We start from the raw sequence: 24,561 nt of genomic DNA, 5'->3' as shown, positions 1-24,561 counted from the left end.
GGCACCAGGAGATAGGCATCAAACAACACAATATCAGACGTCAAATCCATTGGACCATGAGAGGCATTCCAAGTTCCCCCCATTGAGACCCTTATGGAGTTGTTTTCTTAGATCTTGGGACAATTTACATAGTACCAATAGACAATTGACTACCTCAAATATTGATAGTGGGTTGCGTCGTCTAGGCAATGAAACATACAAGGGCACCAAGAGTTAGGCATCAAACAACACAATATCAGACTTCAAAAATCTATTGGACCATAAGAGGCATTCCATGTCCCCCCCATTGAGACCCTTATGGAGTTGCTGTCTTAGATCTTGGGACAATTTACATAGTACCAATAGACAATTGACTACCCCAAAAATTGATAGTGGTTGCATCATCTAGGCAATGAGACATACCCATAGGCCAAATAGACAAATTCTTCCAGCTCTTCTAGGTCTCCTAGTCTATCATATATTAAGAGTTTCTTCCCTATGGCCTTGTATGTTAGAGGATATTTAGATATTGAGATTCTTGGCTCAGGGGAGGGAAGCTGCCCTTCCTTTTCACTCTCGAGCGATGGCATCAGGTGGCATTGAGGTTCCCTTCTGAGTACTCCCCCGTGAGACACTCCTTTTCTGAGGGTTTCAGTTCTTAGCAGCGCCAACATTTTTATGGCTGCATTTCTGCTTTCTATTCCATTTGATTTTAGACTGTAGAGTTTAGACATTAGATCTTTATACATTAGATCTGCTTTAATCTTGCTTTATTGGAGTGTCCTTTGTGCTTCTACTTTATAACGACACTGATGTACTTGGCAGTCCCATTGACCTATTTCTTGTCATTTGTTGGACAGTAAAAAATTTATCTTGTCTTTCTCTTTTGTCTTAATTGATTCTTTCTCATTGTCACTCTCAGACTTGTAACTACAGGTGAATTAGAATTCAACGGTATTATTTGTCAACTAATTCTTCTTGTTTGAACTATCTACGCCCATAATAGCTTGTATTATTTATTTCCACATTATGGAGTTGTAAGAGTATTTAATTTGTGTATGCATGATGAGTATGTTGAATTTTCATGGTTGGTAATGCTAGGCATCTGATGATGCAAGAAGAATGGTTGAAGAGGCAAGGGCTGTTGCCCATGCTGAAATTGAAGTTGCTAGATTAGCTGCACTCCGGGTTGAACAAGCCTTAGAGGAACAACAAAAGCTATGCAAAAGTACAGAGAAGCAGGTGTGTCTATGATTCTATTGAGTAAGCAATCTAGAATAGCTATTTTTTCTGATGGTGGTTAGCAGGGTCTGATTACACTTTTCCTTTATAGATGTTTTGGAACACTTAATGTTTAATAAAATCATATTTCTTCGATATTTTTTGCTACCTTTTTACTTCGTAGAAAAGGTAAGTAAAGAATTGATTCACATAAATTATATTGAAACAGTAAAAGTCTTCTGTTTTTACACTATTCCTGGATTTCTTTCAATGTAAAAATGCTACAGAAGCTGGAATGTTAATGTTAGCACAAGGTATAACTACCATGAATTCTTTTAGGCATCTTAGTTCTACTTCACCTTTGTGATAGCAAACCAATTCTTTCTTAAGCATCCATGCTATGCACATCTCGCAAAGTAACTTGGAGTTGGGAGCCTTAAAAGTGTGCAGTTGTGTTTGTCATAATGTATTTAATGTGCAATAGGTTTTGAATCTTGATGCTTATGTGCAATCCTTGGGGAAGATCACTAAGGTTGGTCATGACACGTCGCCTTTACCTTTTGTTTCTTCATTCTATCACTGGATTCATAGAAATTAGAGTACTGATATGACTGTTCTTTACATAGCTAAAGGTGCATGCACGCATATCCACACCATGTTAATTTGTGTGCATCATTTGGAAATTGAGTATCTTCATTTTATTCCATGCATGATGACGTTATTGAGTGAATTTTAGTAAAATCTACATTGAAATGGAAAGAAGAGTATTTGCATTCAAATCCATTTAATGCTCATCTAAGCACAACAATTTGGGTTGAAGAATTCTAGTTTGTCCTGTAATGTGTCTCTGTGTCATTTATATTGCGGCATACTTTAAAAGGATTCATTTTCTTTCCAGGTTTCTTGCCTGTTCTGTTATGTAGTGAAAGTTAATCCAGTGCCATCTAAACCCAATAGGTAGTGTTATTGCTTGAACTCTTTCCTAAGGGAAAAGTCCCAAACCAGCAGGAGAGCCTAGGAGCAACTACAGGCAAGTCAACCACTGTCACCTCGGTGGCCTTGCTTCTTGCTTTAGGGTTAAGAAAGGCTTCCTAACCTAAGGGGGGATTCCCTATAGGTCAAACCAAGTCAGATCTTTGAGTAGGGGTTGGAATTTCTTCAAACTTAGATTTGACAAATAACTACTTTATCAGCAAATGATTTGAATTGAATGTCGTTGGAGCATGCTTCAAGAGCGAATGACTAGGATATTTTCTTTGTTCATCAATCACTTAAGTGCTAAAAGAAAAACACTCTTGATGAGCAATATTTACCTTGATCATCCAAAAGAGATAAATGTTTAATGTGATCACTCATGATGAGTCGTTTCGCCATGTGCTTGTTAAACTGCTGCTGTTAATTGAATGTTGTGCTTAGAAAAATATAGCAGAGTATGATCACTTAATTCTCAAATGTCACTATTTATTTACACCTGAAGGCTTTTGATATGGACCAGCCAGAGGCGCCTCTTAACAGTTCCAAGTGGAGAGGCTTAGGAGGCTGCCCACAGGTTATGCTACCACACAGACTTAAGACATCAGTGACAAGATCTAAGTACCGTAACACAAGGGAAATATTGAATATGTAAATGAGTGCGTACAGAACAGTGTCTGAGAGTGCATAAATGATTCAGATTATAACACCCATTAATGTTAACCAGTCCAAGCATATGTAAATTTTCAGTGATGCTTCAAGTCAACAGGTGAAATGATAAATGTAACTATGAACTCAATATTCTGGAATTATTGATTACCAATATAGGAACTGAACACTAGTTCAGAACCTGTGATGTCACGCAAAATGTTAGCAATGATTCTGAAAGTGCGCAAAATCTCCTTTCTTCTACCGGTGATCAAGATAGGCTAACAACAATGAGTGTTGTACAAACCCTAGGCTAAAATTATATTTATTCCTTATTAACAGATCTGCAACAGTTTAACAGAGCATTAGATATAGAAACAAAAATCTGAAAACAAGAAAGACAATAAGAATAACCATATACACAAATGGCATCAAGGCTTTTTATTATATATCAAATGTAAATGAGTACACCTGTGGAGCAGAATATAATGACTTGGGTCGCTATGTGCTCCTTTGTGGGAGGGTTTTCTTTCCCTTGGCTGTATGCTGCTGTTGTCATGTCCCCAACAAATAAATTAGCTAAGATAAATTCCCAATTTTGCAATTTTGACACTTGATGCGTATTTCGGTAATTGGACTTAGGAGAAGAGGGGTAGGAGACTTAATTTAATTTTTGCAAAGGAAGGAGGGCCAACTTAGGAGGAAATGAAAAATTATAAGGTTGGTGGGTAGTGGGGGACACACAAAGGGAGAAATTGAACCCTTGGAGAAATTTGATCCACAAGGAGTGAAAGGCTCAAGGGGGTTCAAATTAATGGAAACCACAAGGAAATGGAGGGGCAACAACTATAAAGAAGGAAAAACAAGCTCATTTTGGGGTTCCTTGTTTTGTGCATTTTACATTGAGAGTTTGCTTGAGCTTTTCAGCCAAGTCAACTGGTACTGTTTAGCACGGGGATTTCCAAGGAGAAAATCCCAGCTCTCTTTCGGTAAACCAAGACCCTAGGAGGGATTTTTGAGCTGATTGAGGAATTGATTGTGGTGATTGTGAACCTATTCGACCATTTCCTTAGCCAGTTCGAGCTTCCAGGAGGATGCAGGGCCAAGAATCGTACCACTCAGTTGAGGGGATTTCCGAAGGAGTTTCAGCTCTAGAATTTAGAGAAATAACCTCCGTGGAGGGACAAGCTTTTGTGGTAAATTGCAGGGCTGGAAACTTGATAATTTTAGGCAACAATGGTATGTTCTGTGCTTCAGAACAATTTTACTTCAATTTCTTTATTAGCCCAATATCAATATCCAGTTTAGCAATCACATCAACATGATAGTAAAATGCAGATAGAACATAAACATAAACAGTGGAAGACAAGCCAATTGTCATGTCCCTTCTCAAATACATTTGTAACAGGGTGCTGCTACACAATTTTGTACAATTCTGGCTAAGGAAGAGAACCCATCATTTTCGACTTGGGGACTTAGGAGGCAATTCAACTTTATTTGAGTGCTAGTGGAATGTGGGGGCCACCCACATGAGAATTCAAATTGGGCCATTCAAATGGCTTGGAGGGAAGTCAAATAGGTGGATGGAGGGGCCCACATGAGGTAAGGGAGACCCAACGAGTTATAAGGAGGGAGAAACTCTCATTTTGGGCTTCATTCTTACATCTTGCAAACAAATTACTTGACTGTTCGCTCTGCTGTTTAGCTGAGTCAACTGGCTGTTCAACCACGAATCTCTCAAGCGAGAGATTCAACCTCTACTTTGGGGGACCTTCCGTGCTCGCCCTAGAGAGGCAGTTCCACAGGTATTTCAGGAGTTTCAGGGGTGTGCTACAACATTTCCATTCAACGTGGAGCAGGGAGTGCGTATTTATGGGCAGCTGTGAATTACACAGAGGGAGTTTGGAGCCATCCGCCGGGAGAGTTAGTGGACTGAGAGAGCAAAAATAGGCCAACATTCTCTGTGAGTTTGGGAGCCAACAGAGCCAACATTCCAACAGTTTGGAATTGCTGGGCTTGGGGACAGTGCAAAGGCCTTTCCAACAGTTTTCGTGGAGCTTGGGAGCAGGTGCCATAGGCTAGAAGCCCATCCGGGAAGTCAGGGATTTGATAGTAGGGGTCAGCCCAACATTTTGGGACCATTTCCGGGAGGATTTACAAGTAGTTTCCAGCAGGCCGAGTTTTGCAGTTACAACTGAAGTTGGGCTCCAAGGGGGTCGAATTTCAGAAGTCTAAACCAACCAAAATCCTTCGTGGGTTTTTCTGGGTTTAGGCCAAGGAGTTTGGGGTTAAAAGCACATAATTTTTTGGGCATAGGAAGTGGACCTTTCAACCATTTGAACTTCAGCAAAAAGGCAATTTTTTGGGCAGTGCAGTGCAAATTGGTGCAGCAGTTGGAAAACCTTCAGTTCAACCATTTTCTCACTTGGGTTTGGTCATGCTTGTCCATTGAGACAAGCCCAGGTGCACCATCTTATTATCCATTGTATTTTTCCTTCAGAAAAGTAATAAAATGGCTCAACAGTTCCTTATTTGCAGCATTTCCATGGGTGTTTAATGTGTATTTCGTTTTTAAAATTTGTTGCACAGATTATTTGCTTTATATCACTTATATTCCTATTTAGGATCATTACACCAAGACAAGAGGACACAAGATGTGGCATCAGCTAGGGACAAACCCTAATGTGGGTAAACCTTTGATCAATTCTTCTTTAGTCTTCAATAGTTCAGCAGAGAGAGAGAGATAGTACAATTTACAAATCTGATAATTTATAACAGTAACAAAAGAGCCCTAACTAGAAAAGTCAATGCTGGTCAACAGGGCAGATTCGACCCTCAACAATTTGGTCAACTTCAATCAACTTTGGCCTCCAAACAACAAGATGAATCAACCCTCAAAATAGTGAAATTCAGCGCAGTCAAAGTTTGCTCAAACAGTCCACCTGCGGTGAGCCCTAATCACAGTCAACGATTTGCGTCGATTTCTGTGCCTAGAAATGCGGCCTGCCCAAACAGAGATAGTCCTCACAAAAACACAATCAAAGGTGGTCAACGCATGGTCAGTGAAGTCAAAACAACCTCCTGAAGTTTTCGGTCAAATCTGGTCAATGAAGGGACAACAAGAAAACAACCTTTCCTTGCATGTGTGGAGAGAGAGAGAAGCCCAGGAATCTGTACCCAATCATGTGAGGAGAGAGAGAGAAGCCTAGAAATCCGTACCCAATCATGTGAGGAGAGAGAGATGTGTGAAGATGAAGTGTGTCCAAATGAGGATGAGGCATCATGTATTTATAGTCAAACGTTGAGGATGAATAGACGTGACTATTGGGCTTTTGAGCCAACATGAGTTTGCTGGTTGACCTTGACAATTTGTCCATAATCAAAATAAATTCATAACTTCATTTGTACATGTCAGAATCAGATGATCTCTAGATCAATCCTATGCCTCTCGTAGAGAGGAATCCAAGAAAAATATCCGTCGTCATAGATAAGATGATCCATGTGGAGTTTGGCCCTGGTTGCCAATTTTAACACTCCCTCTCAACTAGGGAGTACTCCACCTGCCAATCCATCTGCCAATCTGTACTATCTCTGCCATCAATGCACTGCTTTACTGAACTATGAAGAAGAAGAAGTGATTGAGAATGTATCATACCATTCTCTACTGACCCGAAGTGAGTCCCAATCAAAAGAGAGTGTCTCATACCACTCTTACTGACCCGAAGTCAGTTCTAATCAAAAGAGAGTGTCTCATACCACTCTTACTGACCTGAAGTTAGTTCCAATCAAAAGAGAGTGTCTCATGCCACTCTTACTGACTCGAAGTTAGTTCCAGTTAATCCTAGATCAATATCAATCATCTTAGCATAGGGAGTATGGTAGTACACGATGTGTCCATCGGTAGTACTATGGTCCCTATCCTCGTTTCCCTACTCATTGGCCAGATGAGAGGTACTTCCCATGAGTCCCAGACTAGATGGGTAGGATGTCTCAGCAAGAGAAGGATGAACCACTCGTCCTGCCTAGATGTCGCCAAGGGGTATCACAAGGGAAGGCTGAACGACTCACCCTGTACACAACAAACCACTAGGGGAAGGCTAAACCACTCACCCTATGGTTGCTCTCCACTCCAAGAAGTACCCAAAGCTCGGCTCCCAGAGCTCAATGTCCATTTCATACAGGACCCTCGTAAGAGGGTCTCTCCATGACTCCAAGTCCTTCTCGGAAGGCAAAGAATATGACCTTCTCCAACTATGGCAAGCTCATCTTGGACATTTTGAATCTTGGTGAGATAAGGAGTCACTCCCTCACCCTTTTGCATCTTTGTAGTCCTCAACTTCTCTTTCAAAAACATCTTTCAGTTCTTGGAAGGACTCTAGAAAAGCTTTGCGATGACATCCCACATCTCTTTGGTAGTATTCTTGCCAGATATATGTGAAACTATATGATATAGAACTCCATTGAGGATCATCCTCTTCGACTTGGCTATCTCCTTATTGTAGTTCTCTAGCTGCTGTTGATTTGTAGGTATGGTTACAACATTTTCTGCATACGTCTTGAGACCATGCTCATTTAGAAGGAAAGTCATTATGGCTTCCCAGACACAATAATTAGAGGTTCCATCAAGCCTATCCTGATCTCCGAGACTTGCTGCGACCATCTTTGCAAAAACTCAAAATTGGGAAATAAACAAGAATCTCCTCCCTTTCCATCTCGACCTCTCTCTGCTACTTGCACTCCCTTTGGAAATGTGCTGATCCATTACTATATGCCTTCGGAAGTCCTTCTATGGTCCTCATTTTGCTTGCTACCTCAACTGGGCAAATCACTCAACCTTCCGGAAGTCCTTCTCTGGAATCTGGCACACGATTTGCTACTCTTGAAGCTTGCACTGGTTGACTGGCAAAACTTATACGACTACTGCAACTGAAAATCACAATCTCCTCCTAGAAACTTGATTTGTAAACCCTTTGAGAAATTCTGGAAATTCCTCTTTCTTCGTGAGCTTTTCTCTTCCACTCGGTGCTGATCTATTGCTGCAAAATCATTTGGCCTAGATTTTCTCAACAAACTGATCGATCTGCTCACCGAAACTTCTTCCTGGCAAATCCACTACCTACAAATCTTTGCTTCTGTTGCTGATCGAATTTTTTGTTGGCTGCAACTGAAAATCGAACCCCTGCCTTTGCCAATCCGGACTACTGGCTAGCCTCTATGCAGATTAGATAAATTTTGCCCAGAAACTCCCTTTGAAGCTACAAAATGTCTCCTTTGCTTCTGAGCTTCTGATCTTTCTTCAAACTCGCTCTGATACCATACGAAAATTTCCCTGAAATGTAGCAATTGGAATTTATTCTTCTAACTGATTAATTATGCAATTTACTTGCTATGGCAAACAACGAATAAATCACACTTCAATTTCTTCGCAATAAAAATTATGTTGCGAAAAATAAATTGGAACTGGGAAAATAGAGCACACACACAATAAAATGACACCAATAATTTCGGATAAAAGTCCCCGAAAAAATCCTGAAATGAAAACCGATGCAATAGATGAGGGTTTATTTTATTATACTGTAGCAAAACAATATCTGGATGCCCAAACTGGTAATCCTCCAACAAAATAATATGGCCAAAATATTGGTGAGACAATTTGTCTCACCCAACAACTCATCTCAGCTTCGAAACTGGCTCTGTCTGGAGTTCTCGAAACACTTGCGTCAGCCTCTGCCTATGGAGTTGCTCTGATCTTGTTGTTTTGCCCAACTTAGCCACTAAAGATGACTTGCTTGGCCTCCTCGATTCTCTTTCAGCCACTAGCACCTAAATCGACCTCCTCTCTAGCTAAATCCAACTGCCCTCTGAAGTCTTCTGTGCAGTCCCTACGCAACCTCGCTGAGGAACAATGCGAGCCTCTTGCTGTTGACTCTTCAGCACTTAAAATCCACCGAAAATCACTGCTGCTGCTCCCTCTCACTTCTGCTTTCCTTCTGGCTCGAACTCTTCTTCCCTTCTTGACCTATGCAGCTAGATAACTCAATCTGCCAAGGAACTCATTCTCTTTCGATATGTTGATATATCTATCTCTATCCCCATCGACCTGTTCTTATAATCTCTCGTTAGTAAACCAACGACCATGATTAGATCTCCGTCAACGACTAAGATCATCTCAAACTCAATCCTTGTGAGTTTCTAGAGCATTCTCACCTTTCCTTAATTAATTACTATTAATTAACCAGTTTCCTAAATTAGATTTAGGAAAAATTTAAATGATGGTTAACTAATTTAATTAGGGCGTTTCACAAGCTTATCTTGTGAAAGCTTTTCTAGGTTTCGAAGATCTCGTGTTCTTAGCCTATCTGACACAATCTAGACTAGAACACCTGTCTGATGCTACAAAAACTAACACATACATCATAATGAACTAGATCCAAAATTTCCTTAGATCTACTTTCACTGCTTGGAAAAGACTTCTTGACATTCTTTCAAAGCACATAGCCTTTACGTACTCATTCATGGTCCATTTGCAATCTTAGAACACTTGATTCCATTTGATTTAAAGTTGGCAAAGCTCTATAGTGAAGATGAGCATATCTTCTATGCCCTAGTTCATATGGCTTGATATCATTATGTGTTGATGCCTGAGTTGGTTGTTTCAAGAGTCTATATAACCTTCCTTCACGAACTCTAATTACTCTAGCAGTGCTTATACTTGAGGCTTTGAGCCATACAAGGACTTTACATCAACAAATGCTACTCTATCTCCTTTATCTTCCAAACATGAAATAGAAACCAAATTCTTTTTCAAACTTGGTACATATAGTATGTTGCTAAGATGAACATTTTCACTTGATTTCAGCTCAATGGATGTTTTTCCAATGCCTTTGACTGCATAACTATTGTTATCTCCAAGCTCTACCTTTTGAGATAATTTCTTTTCCATTAGACTTGTGAGATTGTCACGATCTCCTGTCATGTGTCTTGAGGCACCACTATCTACCAACCACAAGTCATTGCTATTTGCAACAAAACACGTAAGAGTAGAGAAATAGAGGAAACCTTTGTCACCTAAATCTTCATTCTCGTGTTTCTTTGGATGTCATCAATTTCTACTGTGGTAGCATGCTACTTCCCCTTTTCCTTTCTATAATGACCAATTTTGTGACAATGATAGCATTGAACCTTCGACATGCTATTCGTCCCTTGAGGAGCAGGTATTATACCTTCAGTGCTTCTATCTTCATTTCTTCTTTGGAAGCCAAACTTCTTTCTTCCTCCAGCCTCCTTGGAACGTGCTACAAATGCTTGAGAGTTACCTTCTTTAGTTCTTTTAATACTTCCCTTTGATATAAGTCTAGATTCTTCTTGAGTACATGAGATCCATAGTTCTTCAAAACTTGGATTCTCCTTCCTACCACAAATACTAGATGCAAACAAATTCCATGAGTTTCGCAAACCATTAATTGTTGTAGTCACAAGTTCTATATCAGAAATGATTTCATCAATTGCTTGAAGTTGATCTCTTAATTTAGAGATCCTCATGGAATATGAGGCGACAATATCATTTCTTGTCATTTTAACATTATGAAGCTCATTCTTCAAACTCATTGCTTGACCAATGTTGTTGATAGTATATAATCCAACTAGGGCATCATATATCTTCTTTAAAGTGTCAAGATTTGCGACATATGGAATCAAATGATCTCTAATAGAATCCACAATAATACTTCTAGATGTGATGTCCCCCTTCTCATATTTTGCTTGCCCTTCGTTATCTGAAGGTTTGATGACCTTGCTATTCACAATATTCAAGACATCGTTCTTGGCAAGAGTGAAGTCAATCCTTGTCTTCCAAGCCTTGAAATTTGAAGCTCCTTCTAACTTGTCCTCTGACTTTATAGAGGAACCCATGGATATAGATAAATAATCAGATTGTAGATGTAGGTCTCTTTAAGAGTGATCTTCAAAGCCCTTTCCTTTACCAAAGCTCTTCAAGAGTGATGTCAATGTCCTTTCCTTCACCAATGCTCTGATACCATGTTGATTTTTCAAGTGCAATAGATACAAACACTAATTTCTAAAAGTTGATAATTACTTCTAATGATGTAGATATTCTTTTAGCATTTCCAGTTTATTATTAAGCAATTACGAGGAAGATGTTCCTACCTCCACGCTTGTCCTTGCACAAACCATCCAACTCATCACAGAAGGATCTTTATTGCCAACACATAGAGATGATTTACGTAAGGTGATGGGTATCCTTGCTGTAAAAGAGCAAGATGCTTGCACTCTCTTAATTAATTATCAATGTGATTTTCAAAGATTGCAAGATGCAATTGCAGAAAGAGGAATTGACTGCTTGTTTTCACGAGCGGGTGTTGTGATTAGACAAAAATCAACAAATTATGTAGTTACTGTCTGCAATGTCTGTCGAGACGAAGAATTAGAGGAGAACACCACAATGATGGATTGTGGTCACACCTTGAGCAACCTCTGCCAAAGACAACACTTTCTTAGCAACATAAAGAGGGATGCATCGAGCGGATTAACTACATGGCTCTCGAATGTAATGTCATCTATGGCAAAGGCATTATAAGAAATTTATTTACTACAAAATATCTTGAAGCAGCCAAACTCTTCAATCGCTTCATATTTCAGTCTTATATTGATGATGCTGATCAAGTTGAAACACACCTCTGTAATTTAACATACACAACCACTGAAAACTCTTCAAAGTGTTCTCCATTTGTTTTGCTTTGGACACTTCTCCAGCAAAATATAGATATATGATTCGCTGCAAATCGATTGATAACTGGATTGCTATTAATGCTCACAAATGTGAATTGTCCACCAACGTGCATTGTTTTGCGTATGGTCAAAATGCAAATGACAAGGCAATGCCATATTGAACAATCAATCGACGTGTCTGTCCGAAGACAACTGTATGATTTAATTTCACTGTACCGACATGACCATTGGTAATAGATATAAACAAAAGAATTTTAATATCCTATAAAATGCTCTATGAAAATTGTTAAAGTTACTTTATTAAAATTATAAAGTCACTTTGCAGTAAATTTTTATAAAGTCACTTCTTAAAAAATTTACTTAATTTATATATAATAAATAAAAGAATATATATATAAGCAAGTTGAAGTGTTAAGGCATAAGGAAGGTTCTAAAGTTATAATAAGGTATTTGATTATTTAAAGACCCGAAATAGGTTTGATGAAGATAAAGGAAGGGAGATTCTTTTATAATGGTTGCCCAATTATATGTTGCAAATTATTTTACTTTAAATCAAAATATTCAAGGAAAAGGATTAACACTGAAATGATACATCAATTATTATTAATTCAAGAAAAAAATTCATCATGGGAGACAAGTTTTCGCTGATGATATCCTCATTACACTTGCTTTGAGGACAAAGCAAATTTAAGGGGGTTGCAATGTAACAAACATAAAAATATATATATTAAATAATGATTAATTATTGAAGACATATGTCCCAAAGGGCATGACTACTTATGAAAGGGCACCTTGCCTAATATATAAGCAGGGCTCTCATTATAACATTCAATCAAGCATATTCGTTCTATCATCCGTCACTATATAAATAATTTACAATACATTTTGTGTACATACATTTAAAGTACAAACAAAAAATGTTTGTTTACTACAACTTTATATATAGTGTTCTTCCTGGCTTGAATGGGTGTCTCTTCACTGGGTTGATTTGACTTGAAGGAGGGCCGACTTGACAAGTTTGGAGTCAAAAATTCAAAATTCAAAATTTTCTCTTTTGAAATTGACATGAAGAACATGTCTTATATTGATCGTTTCCTGGACTAATTAATAAAATTACATGAAGAACATGTTTTACATTTTCATTATATATATCAAAGGCTAAAATATTAATTATGAAGGCCGACCATAGCTACAAAAGTCAACAATCACAACTATTGTTGATAATATTGACATTGGAAAAATATCGGTGAGGGTCCTAAAAGCATCTTTCGGCAATATCAACATAAATATCGACAAACATTAAAAAATGCATTATATATATATATATATATATATTCAGATTTTTAAACATAGAAAGCAACAACAACATGAAATAAACTCATTGGCACATAAATATGAAGAAAACATTGATATCTATGATGTAGTGAATGTCAAATAAAAATGATACATCAAAGGCGATGCCAAATTATGCTAATACCTGATAATTGTCCAATCAAGGACTCACATGTGGAGAACCAATACAAATAACATCACATATATAAAAGTATCTCATCATCATGAGTTATATGTAACAAAAAAAAAACTAGTAGCTAGCTCTCTGAGATCTAAGTCATTGGATTCGGCCAATTTTATCCTTGGGATTCGAAATTCCTCGAACCTCAAATGATTTCAAACAAATTCGATTGTGTACACCGAACTAAATGCTGAACTTGAACTCAAACTTAATGCCGAATTCAAACCCGAACTAAATTCCGAACTTGAACAAAGAAAATTAAATTCGGTAGTTAGGTTCGGGTGGTTGGGTTTTTTGGTGTGTAAATTATAAAAAAACGAGGTAAAGCGTGAGTTTTAACTTTTTGGCATACCCTTAGTCCTCACTACTCAACGCTTGACCGACGACCATCGACCCTCCTGCTCAGTGCACGACAACTCGAGAGTCGACCCTCCTGCTTCTGCTTGGCAGCTTGACCGGTCCCTCGCTGCTTCAGCCTTGAACAGTCAACCCCCTCGGCTGCTTCAATGCCCACGACTCACGCTCACCAGTCACGATTCATGACTCACGTCACAACTCACCAGTCTCACGCTTACGCTCACAGGCAGTGGACACAACCACACCGCCACAGCCCACAGGCCCGCTGCCCACATGGTGTTACACTGCAACCTGTACGCAACATAGCCACACTTATATTCATGACTCACAGGCACAATGTGGGACTCCTCCCTTGGCCTCAGCATGCTCAGTTCTGTTCCAACCTCCAACCTCCAACTCTAGGTAGCCAAATTGCATTTTTTTTACTGCAATTCTTTTTATATTTTTATTTATTTAATATATATAATTTAGTAGTCAAAATTTAAGTTGTTTTTTAATATATTGTGTCTAGACCGTCAGGGATCAGCGTTAGCAAATCCAGACTGTTTAAATTTTAAACAGTCTGGATTTGCTAAGGTTGATGCCTGACAGTCCAGACACAATATATTAGAAAAAACCTAAATTACAATTTACAGTCTACAAGAAATTCTGCAAAAAATTTCATTTTGCAAAAACTTAAAACTAATTCAAATGTAAATTAAAAAAAAATAAACTGCAGAAATTTCAAGCTTCACTTCAACAATCAAAACCTTCAAATTTCAATGACACCCCCAAAATTAACTGTTGTAGTATGGAATTTTGTCAAAAAAGAAGGGAAAAATCTTGTGTGTCAATTGTGTGGACATTAATTCACTGGCTATTTAACTAGAGCAGTGGATCAACTTCTTAGTGTTAGCAATGGAAGTGGAGGTGATGTTGAAGGCTGCACTAGGATCTATGACGAACAAAAAACCGTAGTGGAGAAAGACTATTTCTCTTTAAAGATGGAAAAGGAAAAAGGGAAAATAAGAGGCAGTGAATTGAGAGGGAGATTGCCATGTCTTCCTCAAACACCATTAATTTAATCTCAACCATTGGTTGATCAAGTTCTACTCCAGTAAAAACATGTGAAACCAAAACATTAAATCAATTTTGGAAACCTGTGGAGAGACAAGAAGTTGATGATGTTATTGTAGAATTCTTTTATGCATGTGGAATTTCCATTAATGTGGTGAGGAGTCCATATTTTAAAAATGTAATTAAAATGGCCATTGATTCTGGGAAGGGCTATGTTCCTCCCGGATCTGAAGCTTTAAGGACCACTTGCTAAAGAGAACAAGAGACAAAGTGACAAAAAAGTTGGTTCACATTAAAGAGTCTTGGAAGCATACACGATGCACAATTTTGAATGATGGTTGGTCAGATTTGTGTTATCGCCCATTGATCAATGTGCTTGTTTATAGTCCTCAAGGGGTACTTTTCTTGAAGGCAGATAATGCAATGGATTGAGTGAAGATATCAAAATTTATTTTTGGAATTTTGGATGAAACAATTCAAGAGGTTGGGGAGAAAAATGTGGTCCATATTATTATGGATAATGCATCAAATTGTGTTGGTGCAGGGAAGATGATTATGGAAAAGTATAATCACATTTATTGGACCCGTTGTGCAGCTCATTGCTTGGATTTAATGTTGCATGATTTAGCCAAATTTCCTTGGGTCAATGAGACAATCTGAAGAGCCAAAGCAATTGCAAACTTCATCATCAACCATCGTCTCACTTTGAGCATATCTAGGAAGAATGCATCTAAAGAGTTGTTGAGGCCTTGTGATATAATGTTTGCCACTTTTTATATTACTTTGAAAAGAGTTGTTGAGGAAAAAGCAAGCCTAAGAGCTGTTTTCTGCAATATTGAGTGGGAGAGATCTCCCCTTTCAAAAGAAACTATGGGGAAAAATGTTGAACAAATAGTGCTCAATAATGGCTTTTGGGAAAATGCAAACAAGGTTTTAAAATATGTGGCCCAATTGGTAATGTGCTCTGCATGGTTAATGGTGACAAACCTTGTATGGGTTTTGTTTATGAAAGCATTGATCGTAGCAAAGAGGCCATTGCAAGCGATTTTAATAATGTGGGAGCTGATTACGAGGAGATATGGGAGGTAATTGATAAAAAATGGAAGATGATGCATAGTCGATTACATGCAGCAACATGCTATTTGGACCCTAGATTGTTTGGGTTATCAAGACATAGGGATGAAGAAGTCATGAATGGACTTATCCAAGTTATTGAGAAGCTAAATCCAAATCCAACAATTGCAGGTTTGGTCAGAGGTCAGTTGAGGGCATATAGGTTAGAAGAAGGGTTATTTGGAACACAATCAACAAAGTATGATAGGAGCATAAGTGATCTAACATTATGGTGGGAAATTTATGGATCAGGGGCACCAAAATTGCAAAATTTTTCAATTAGTATCTTAAGCCAGGGATCAAGTGCATCAGTGTGTGAAAAGAATTGGAGTTCCTTTGACCACATTCATTCCAAGAAAAGAAATAGATTGTTATCTGGAAGATTAGAAGATCTTGTTTATGTTCGTAATCACTTGCAGTTGGCTTTGAAAAATGTGGCTAGAGTCATCCAATTCCTCTACTTCGTGGATCAATCCTGTTCCTAATGCATCAAGCGATGAAGTTGATTTTTACATTGATAGTGACATTGACAGGGAATTGAGTGATGAAGTTGATTTTTACATTGATAGTGACAACCCCTACTACTCTTGATGATATAGAACTTTTTGATATAACAGGTGGGTCACATGAACATCAAGAATAAAACTTGTGTTCTCGTTTTTGACTTCTAGTTTACTTTTTGCATGAACAATTTTCTAAAACATCCAAGCTACTTTAAATTTCAAAGTTTATATATTTTGAATACTTTTTTATCAAATTGTTTCTCAATATATGAGATATGATATAGCCCATGGTTTTGTTGAATTTGATATGGGTGCCAATGTTTATGATGAATTTGTCACCTTGTTTACTATGTATGGAAGTTGGTTGTTTATTGGCACTCACTTTAATGGTTTATATGTGGAAATGATTTAAATGTTTGAGCAATAATCCTATGTGTTTGCAATGTGCATTATGGACTTTGAGAATTGACTTAAAATTGTTTTTTTTTTTATATATCCACTTATTTTTTCAAATTTCTATATGTCGAATTTTACGCTGAACTTTATCATCAAAATTTTAGGTGCCGAACTTTATTTGAATTTCAAGGTCGTGGAACTCGAAGATGAAGACGAAGACGAACGTGGTGACTTAGTCTAAGAGCAGTGCCCTCTTTCCCTTTAATGCGATAAGATGATGGCCTGTTTTTCAGGCTTCCCGCTAACAGTAGAAGGCCCTAGCCTTGCACCTAATGTCAAATGATGACTGCTGCGTATAGAGTTGTGCTCCCCTATATCTGTAGTAGATGGTGCTGTCGCTGATGCTCCCACGGTCTCCTCCTCCTCATGCTGCTTCTCCTCCTATTGCTGCTCCTCCCTCGAGTCCTCCTCTTGCTACCCTTGTACTAATGGTTCCTCCTCTAACCATGTAGGTGACTCCTCCATCATGGGAACCTCAGACTCCACCCTCCACTTAGATGATACATCAATATTGTCTAAGGAAATGACATCCACATCCAATGGTTTCTCTATTTGCTTCACTTGTAGTCATAGATTGTAATGCACATACACCAAGTCATTAAGGTGTGAGAAATCGAACCTGTAAGAGTGTCATAAAAAAATTAATGAGTCTTAACACTTGAGGGTCATAAATTACAATAAATGTAATTGCATAGTTGAAGGTTGAAGCTCAAAGTTATAACTTGTTGCGCTTCTTTGAGTGTATTTTCTCAAATACACTCTAATTGCACTCATACCCAGTGTTTTTAAAACCGGAACCGGTGACCGGACCGGTCCACCTAATGAACCGGTTTACCGACCGGAACCGGTCTAACCGGGACTGGTTTGGTCTAAACGAACCGGTTTTTAAAAAATACATTAAATAATTAATTTTTAATGAAACAAAACTATTTTTAAGATGTAAAACCATGATTCCAAGCCAATAGAGACAAAATATGCAAAGTTTGCTCATTTATATACCATGCAAAGGTGAATATATCAAAATGGCACCGAGTGCAATACATATCATCGACAAAATAGAAAAATACATAAGAAATGAGGCTCTAAATGGCCTATAAAGTCCAAAAACAATGCTGCAAGCTATGAGGCCATTGGCCTACTACAAGTCTACAGTGTACACATGATCAATCATCAAGTCCATCACCACTACTAGACACAGGATCATCATCAGGAGCTACATAGACATCATCTGGTTCAGAGTCTGAGGATGCCTCTGCCTCATCTGCAACATCAGTATCAATGCCACCAATGACAACAGAAGTGGACCTAATGGAAGCACGAGTTTTTCGACCTGCACGACTAGTGCCTTCCATTGGTTCCTTGCCTTTCCTTGATGCCGCTACTGATCCTGGTTCTGATGCCGCCACATAATCTGCCTCATCCTTCGCTAAAGCCATGTCGATATCAAAATCAGCCTCAAACACAGGATCTTCAGTCTCCTCCACCCATTCTGATGTTGGATCAATATCGTCCAACACAATGGGATCTAGATCAGGTGATTTGCTCATCATTTGGTTCCTCCTCAGTCGAAGGTTGTATTGCACAAAAACAAGATCATTTAACCGTTTTTGTTCCAAACGGTTTCTCTTCTTCGTGTGTATGCGCTCAAAAACAGACCAATTGCGCTCACAACCTGAAGCACTGCAAGTTTGACTGAGGACTCTAATTGCAAACCTTTGCAATTGAGGACACTGGCCACCAAATGACTCCCACCAATGTGCTGCAAAGAAAAAGACAATAATTAGTAACTTAGTTTATAATTTGAATTGTAAAGAACGTAAACAATTTTAACTTGAAATGAAAAACAAAATGGAAATTGGAATTGCTTACCTGGTTGGTCCACATCTCTTGCCATCTTTGCCAAGTTTTTGCCAAAAGTACCACTTGCTTGATTGAAAATAGTAAGCTGTCTATGTATATCCAACTGGTCTACATGGTTAGGGACCATGCGCTCCGAGCAATCAATCAATCCAGCTCTGACCTCCCCATCATGCTGATCTCCTAGCCGATTTTTATAGTGATACCTTGGGTTCAAAAAATACCCGGCTGCATGTATAGGACGATGGAGTTGATTGTTCCATCTGTTATCAATGATCTCCCATATACGGCCATATTTAGCTAACCTGTCATTGTAAGCTGCCCGTATCTGCTCCTTTGCCTGATCCATAGCTTCATAAATGTAGCCCATGGCCAATCTTTCCCCATCCACCAACCTTAGCACCTTAACAAGGGGCTCGGTAATTTTCACAAGCTCTACAGACCTTTTCCAAAAATAAGTGTCTAACACTTTCTTTTTGGTGTCTTTTCCATCTGGTCTACGAGCCCACCGAGATTCAGACCATTCATCAGAGGAAAACATTTTCTGCAAGTTTCTATGTTGACCATTGAGACATTGCAACGTGAGGAAGTGAGTTGCAAATCTCGTAATTGCAGGCCTAACAAGCTCTTTGCCTCCAGTGTGTTTCCTCATTAGGCTCAATACCCATGAGTGGTTGTAAATGTATTTTGTAATGCACTTGGCATGCTCTACAGTGTTTTTTACCCACTCCACCTTGCCTATATCCTCAAGCATGAGGTCTATGCAATGTGCAGCACATGGAGTCCAAAATATGGTGTTATATTTGGCCTCAAGCATCTTTCCAGCAAGAACATAGTTTGAGGCATTATCAGTGATGACCTGCACAACATGCTGCTCCCCAACTTCCTGAATAATGTTATCCAAAAGCTCAAATAGAAGGCTTGCATCCTTTACCCTATCAGATGCATCAACTGATTTCAAAAACATGGTTCCTTGAGGGCAAGAAACAAGGAAATTAATGATAGTGCGGTTCTTTCCATCGGTCCATCCATCTGACATAATGGAACAACCTGTTTTGACCCATGACTCTCTAAACTCAGCCAAATACTCATCAATGGAAGATATCTCTTTTTGCAAAAGAGCTCCCCTCAAGTCATGCATACTAGGGCCTTTGAAGCCCTTTCCTGCAGCTATAACAGAGTCCCACATAGCTTGGTAATAAGGTGAGCGAGCAACATTAAATGGGATATCTGAATCATACCACCATCTAGCAATGTATTGGTGAGAAGTTTCTTTGCATTGTTTTTTCCAATGCTGATCCAAAGTGGGTTGAGAACTTGGCTGGGAGGAAGTGGGATTAGATTTAGAAGAGGCAATGTTGGCAGAAGATGAGAAATAACTTTGGATGTTTGGTCTCTTTGCTCCTTTTGATGGTTGGCCAACTCCAACAGAAGGATGAACATAGTGAAAGGGGTCATTGGTGGAAGGGATAGAAGTGGAGTCTTGAATCTCATAATCATCATACCCACTCTCTTTCATAAGATTCATGGCTTCCATTAATTCCCTCTTCCTTGCAATTTCATCTTGGATGGCCTTCTCCCTAGCCTTATCCTCATAAAATTTTTCAAGCTTGGCAATGTATTCTGCCCTAATAGGACCTAACAGTTCTTTTGGTGCATCACATGGCTTTACTTGGCCTCTTACCCCAGCCAAGTGTTGTTTCAACCTAAGAATACCCCCACCTCCAATAGATTTATGGCATAATTTGCATATCATTTTTCCCTCAATTACATCACAATGAACCCATGCACTGTCCTTTCCTTTTGGAGCCATGTTTGCTTGAAATAATAACAATTTGCAAAGAAATCTGCCATTTAAAAAAAAATTGCAGCTAAGGAACATGGAAAACCAATGATAAATGTAGGAAAAAAAATGCACATGCAAGCTACAAAAATTGATGGCATAGAGCTAGAGAGTTCATAGGCTTAGCATAGATGATAGATCATTGAAGTGAGAAGTTTATAGCACAAAAAAAATAATTCATGGACAACAGACCCAAATGAGGAATTATCAAGTGCAAATCCTTACCTGGAAATGCAAAGTAGCTCCCTTAGCCTCCTCTTGATGATGGCAACTCCACTGACAGCTACACACTATCTCCAAAATAGCTCCAACTCCAACTCCAAGATGACTACTTCAGCAAAAACTCCACACTCTCCAAGCTCACAAACAAACTCACAAACACTCACAAACACTCCAAATCAGTTGTGTGAGACAAATGAGAGTGAGAGGGGTGTCTTATAGCAAGTGTGAGGGTGTTTTTGGAGGGAAAATCCCTTTCCCTCACCCCCAAAACCCCTAAACCGCCCTCAGTTCCAAAAAACCGCTGCGCTTTTTGCTTGACCGGCGGCCTGTCCATAAACCGGCCGGTTTAGGACGGAACCGGCCGGTTAGCAATAAACCGGCCGGTTCCGCCCTAAACCGGCCGGTTTTTACCGGTTAGGGCAATTTTCCGGGCAAAGGGTGCTGTAAACCGGGTTTTTTCACCGGTTCTGACCGGTGAGCCTCCCAACCGGCCGGTTAGGCCGGTAACCGGTTGGACCGGAACGGTTTTTAAAACTATGCTCATACCATGAAGCAATATAGGTTTGACTAAGGATTTTTATGGCCAATTTCTACAAATTTGGTGCCCTTTCACCATAACTTTGCAACCAAACATCTACAACAAAATAAAGAAAACTTTAAAGTTAAAAACTCAAAACATTATTAAACTTTCAAATAAAACATAATTGAATTAAAAAAATCGAGATTTTATAATTATAAATTAGTAAATTCTAATGAGTCATGACTTGTCACTTAATTGGCATGAAGAAGGTCCTTTCACGAATAGCATCGTCAAAGCCAAATAGTCCAACACCATCCAGATACATCTGTATCTCAAGATTGATTTTGCTGCGAAGCTCGGGATCAGGTACCATCCCATGAATACAGATATGGAACCCTTCCATCACCTCGCCATCAAAATCAATGTTGCATTTGTATGACAATGCGGGGTTGAGGAAAAGTGTTGTTGGATGAATTGGTCGATGAAGCATCCCTGTCCACTGATTATCGATCACATCCCATAACATCATTTATATATTAAACCCAACAAAATCCTTTTTTGCATAATAAGCACGAATGGTCTCCTTAGCCCTATCCATGCCCTCATACAAATAAGCCATTGCAGGCTTATCCCCATCTACCAATCTCAGAACCTTTACTCTAGGTTCACGAACTGAGCACACTTCTTATATTCCTTGCCAAAATGTGTCAGCGTACACTATTTTTGCAATGACGCTTCCATCCTGTCTCCTTTTGTATCTACAATGACGCCACTCATAAAAAAGAAACATTTGCTTCAACTCAAATTGACATCGAAGCAAACACTGAATAGTAATAAAGTTGGTGGCAAAACGTGTGATTGTAGGATGCCAGACCTCCCTGTTTCCTATGTATCTCCTCATGAGGCTAAGAACAGAAGCATGGTTATATATAAACTTGGGGATGCTCCTAGCCATATCAATCATCTCCTTGATGAAGGAAAGTTTCCCCATATCATCAAGCATCGAATTGATACAAAGTGCTGCATATGGAGTCAAGAACAATTGGCGGTGCTTGTCCATAAGCAACCCACCAACAACCACATAATTCACTGCATTATCTGTTATGACTTGCACCTCATTTTGCACACCAATCTCCTAGATGAACCCATCTGATAACTCACATATCAATGCTACATCTTTTGTATGTGCTGATGCATCCACTGATTTAATAAACATGGTAACTTTAGGACAATGTACCAAGAAATTTATAAGGGTCCTACTTTTCCTATCTGTCTTGCTATCAGACATCACTTTGCATCTAGAAACCTGCCATGTCTGCTTCAACTCTGCCAATCTAGAGTTGATGTCCTCCTTTTCTGCTTGAAGGATTGGCCTTTGCAACCCCTCATATGTAGCACTTTTGTACCTTGGGCCCACAATAGCAATAACATCACACATTGGTTGCCAAAATTGATTATTTTTGGTGATGCTGAGAGGTAAGTAACTCTAGAAAAGACACCTCCCCATAACTCTATTTGCTTCTTGCCTTTTTTTTTTAACAACTGACTTTATGGAAGGTTGTGCTCCACGTCTGGTTCGTGGAAGAAAAAATGATGACCTCCCACTCCCAGTGACGTCAACAAGTGAAGCTTTGTAGCCCCTCTCACTACCCTCAGGCTCAATATCGGAAGCAAATATCCCTGAAGTTTTGCTTGCACGTTCGGCCTTGTTTATAGATGCCTTTTCTTTCTTTTTGTGTTTTTCTTCAATTGCTTCAAGTGGAGCTCTTATAAGCTCCGCGCTAGAATTTGTGCAAAGCCCAACATTATATCTAGGGAGTCTACCCAGATAGTATTTCAATCGTGTAACCCCTCCTATCTTCTTGTCCCAACAAAATTTGCATTTGGGATATGCTTGATTTGTCCCACCATTAGGTTTCGCATACTGCCAAAATGAGTCCAAGGGCTTTGGCATATTTGATATTTGTAGTGGATTAATTGACAACATGAAAATTCAATCTTAGGGCACCAAAAAGACAAAAAATGGCATTAAACCCCCCCTATACAAAAAATAACAGCCACCTCATTTAAAAAAATCAAATTTTTACTACATTATTTGCAATGAAAAATGACAATAAGGGGGTGCATAAGAAAATTTAAAAAAATTAAGCGTACTGTCCAAATGTGGAGAAAACCCTTGCATTGGTTCATGGGCATGAAAATCATAGTAAATGACAAAAAAACAAAAAGGCAAAATGTTGGTAAGAAAAGAGGCAAGCAAGCATAAGCCTAAATCTATGAAAAAAATCATTAACATATGGGTTTTTAAGAACATACCTGTTAATAGAAGAAATGAAGTTTGTTTCAATGATCTTGAATCTTTGATCCACAAATTTTTTTGGTTCTTTGATGGTAGTGGTTGTTTGAACCTCAATCCCTCTTTGAAAATCACCACAAAGCTCTTCCCCTTCCTTCTCCAAGACCAACAAAGAAAAATGACAAAAGAAGACCACAAAAATCACTTTTGATAGTCGTGGCCCTGTGCAGCTAGCGATATTTTGGGTCATTGCGTGATATTTCAGCAATATTTTGAAAATATCACGATATTTCGAAGGTGAAAATATCACTATATTTTCGAGGCGAAATTTTGTTTTTCGGGAAAATCATGATATTCACGATATTTCGTGAAATATTGACGATATTATCAACATTGATTACAACCATCGATTACAAAATACGTTCCACTAAATCTTAGAATGGAAAGGATCTAGTATTTAAGAAAAAAAGAAAGCAACTCTACAATTCCACTAACGACCATGATATGACAACCACAACCTAAGATCCTGGAGCTTAAAGGAGTTATAAAAGATAAAAATGTCACAATACTCATATACTTTGGCAGTACTCCCAATTGTATAAACATTGGTGTTGCTAAACAACTAAACCTTTTTGTATACCCCACCAAAGGCCTCATTGTGATGGTCACTAATGGGCAACAGGTCGAAGAAGTAGCAAAATGTCATAGGTTTCAATTCGGATGCAATACGTACAAGTACAAGAAGAACTCTACACTATTGCTTTTGTGACGTCGATATTGTGCTAGGTGTAGAATGGTTGATGTAGTTAGGAACTTATACTACAAACCTTGAAGAACAATTCATGGAGTTTAATTGGCAAGGACAACATTATAAACCATATGGTGTTAAAGCTTCCACTCTCAGAAAGATGCAAACAATACACAATAACCTTACTAACACTCAAAGCACAGGCAAAGTTAAACCCATAAACACATATAAACTTCATTTCCCCACAAAGGCTTGCCCAACTAGAGAAAATCCTATTTCCTATGCTTTGAGGACAAAGCATTCCTTGAGGGGGTGGCAATGCTATAAACATAATTATAAGTATAAATAAGAATTAATTAATTAAATTAAATGAAAAGTCAAGGGGCATGTACCCTCTCACCTCGTGATTAGTCAATTTTATAAGTAAATCGTCACCAAGGTTTATTGTATCAACATTATTATTCATTCTATTAATAAATACATATTTTTATGCACTTCTATTTACACAA

At 38.6% G+C, this 24,561-nt stretch overlaps 1 protein-coding gene across 1 annotated transcript in view; it reads left to right on the top strand.

Annotated features, from left to right (window-relative positions):
• The window catches only part of SCAB1 (plectin-like protein), a 305,903-nt gene that overhangs the window by 54,790 nt on the left and 226,552 nt on the right, over positions 1 to 24,561 (top strand). The window contains exon 4 of the mRNA XM_089369662.1: positions 1,081 to 1,221. Coding sequence (XP_089225788.1) covers positions 1,081 to 1,221 — 141 coding nt within the window. The remainder of the gene's footprint in view (positions 1 to 1,080; positions 1,222 to 24,561) is intronic.

Source organism: Pinus tabuliformis, chromosome 8 (genome assembly GCF_031772625.1).
Source record: "Pinus tabuliformis cultivar Carrire ecotype Pingquan chromosome 8, CPIR1, whole genome shotgun sequence".
In the NCBI taxonomy this organism is placed as follows: Eukaryota; Viridiplantae; Streptophyta; class Pinopsida; order Pinales; family Pinaceae; genus Pinus; species Pinus tabuliformis.
This window is presented reverse-complemented; position numbering and strand designations above follow the sequence as displayed.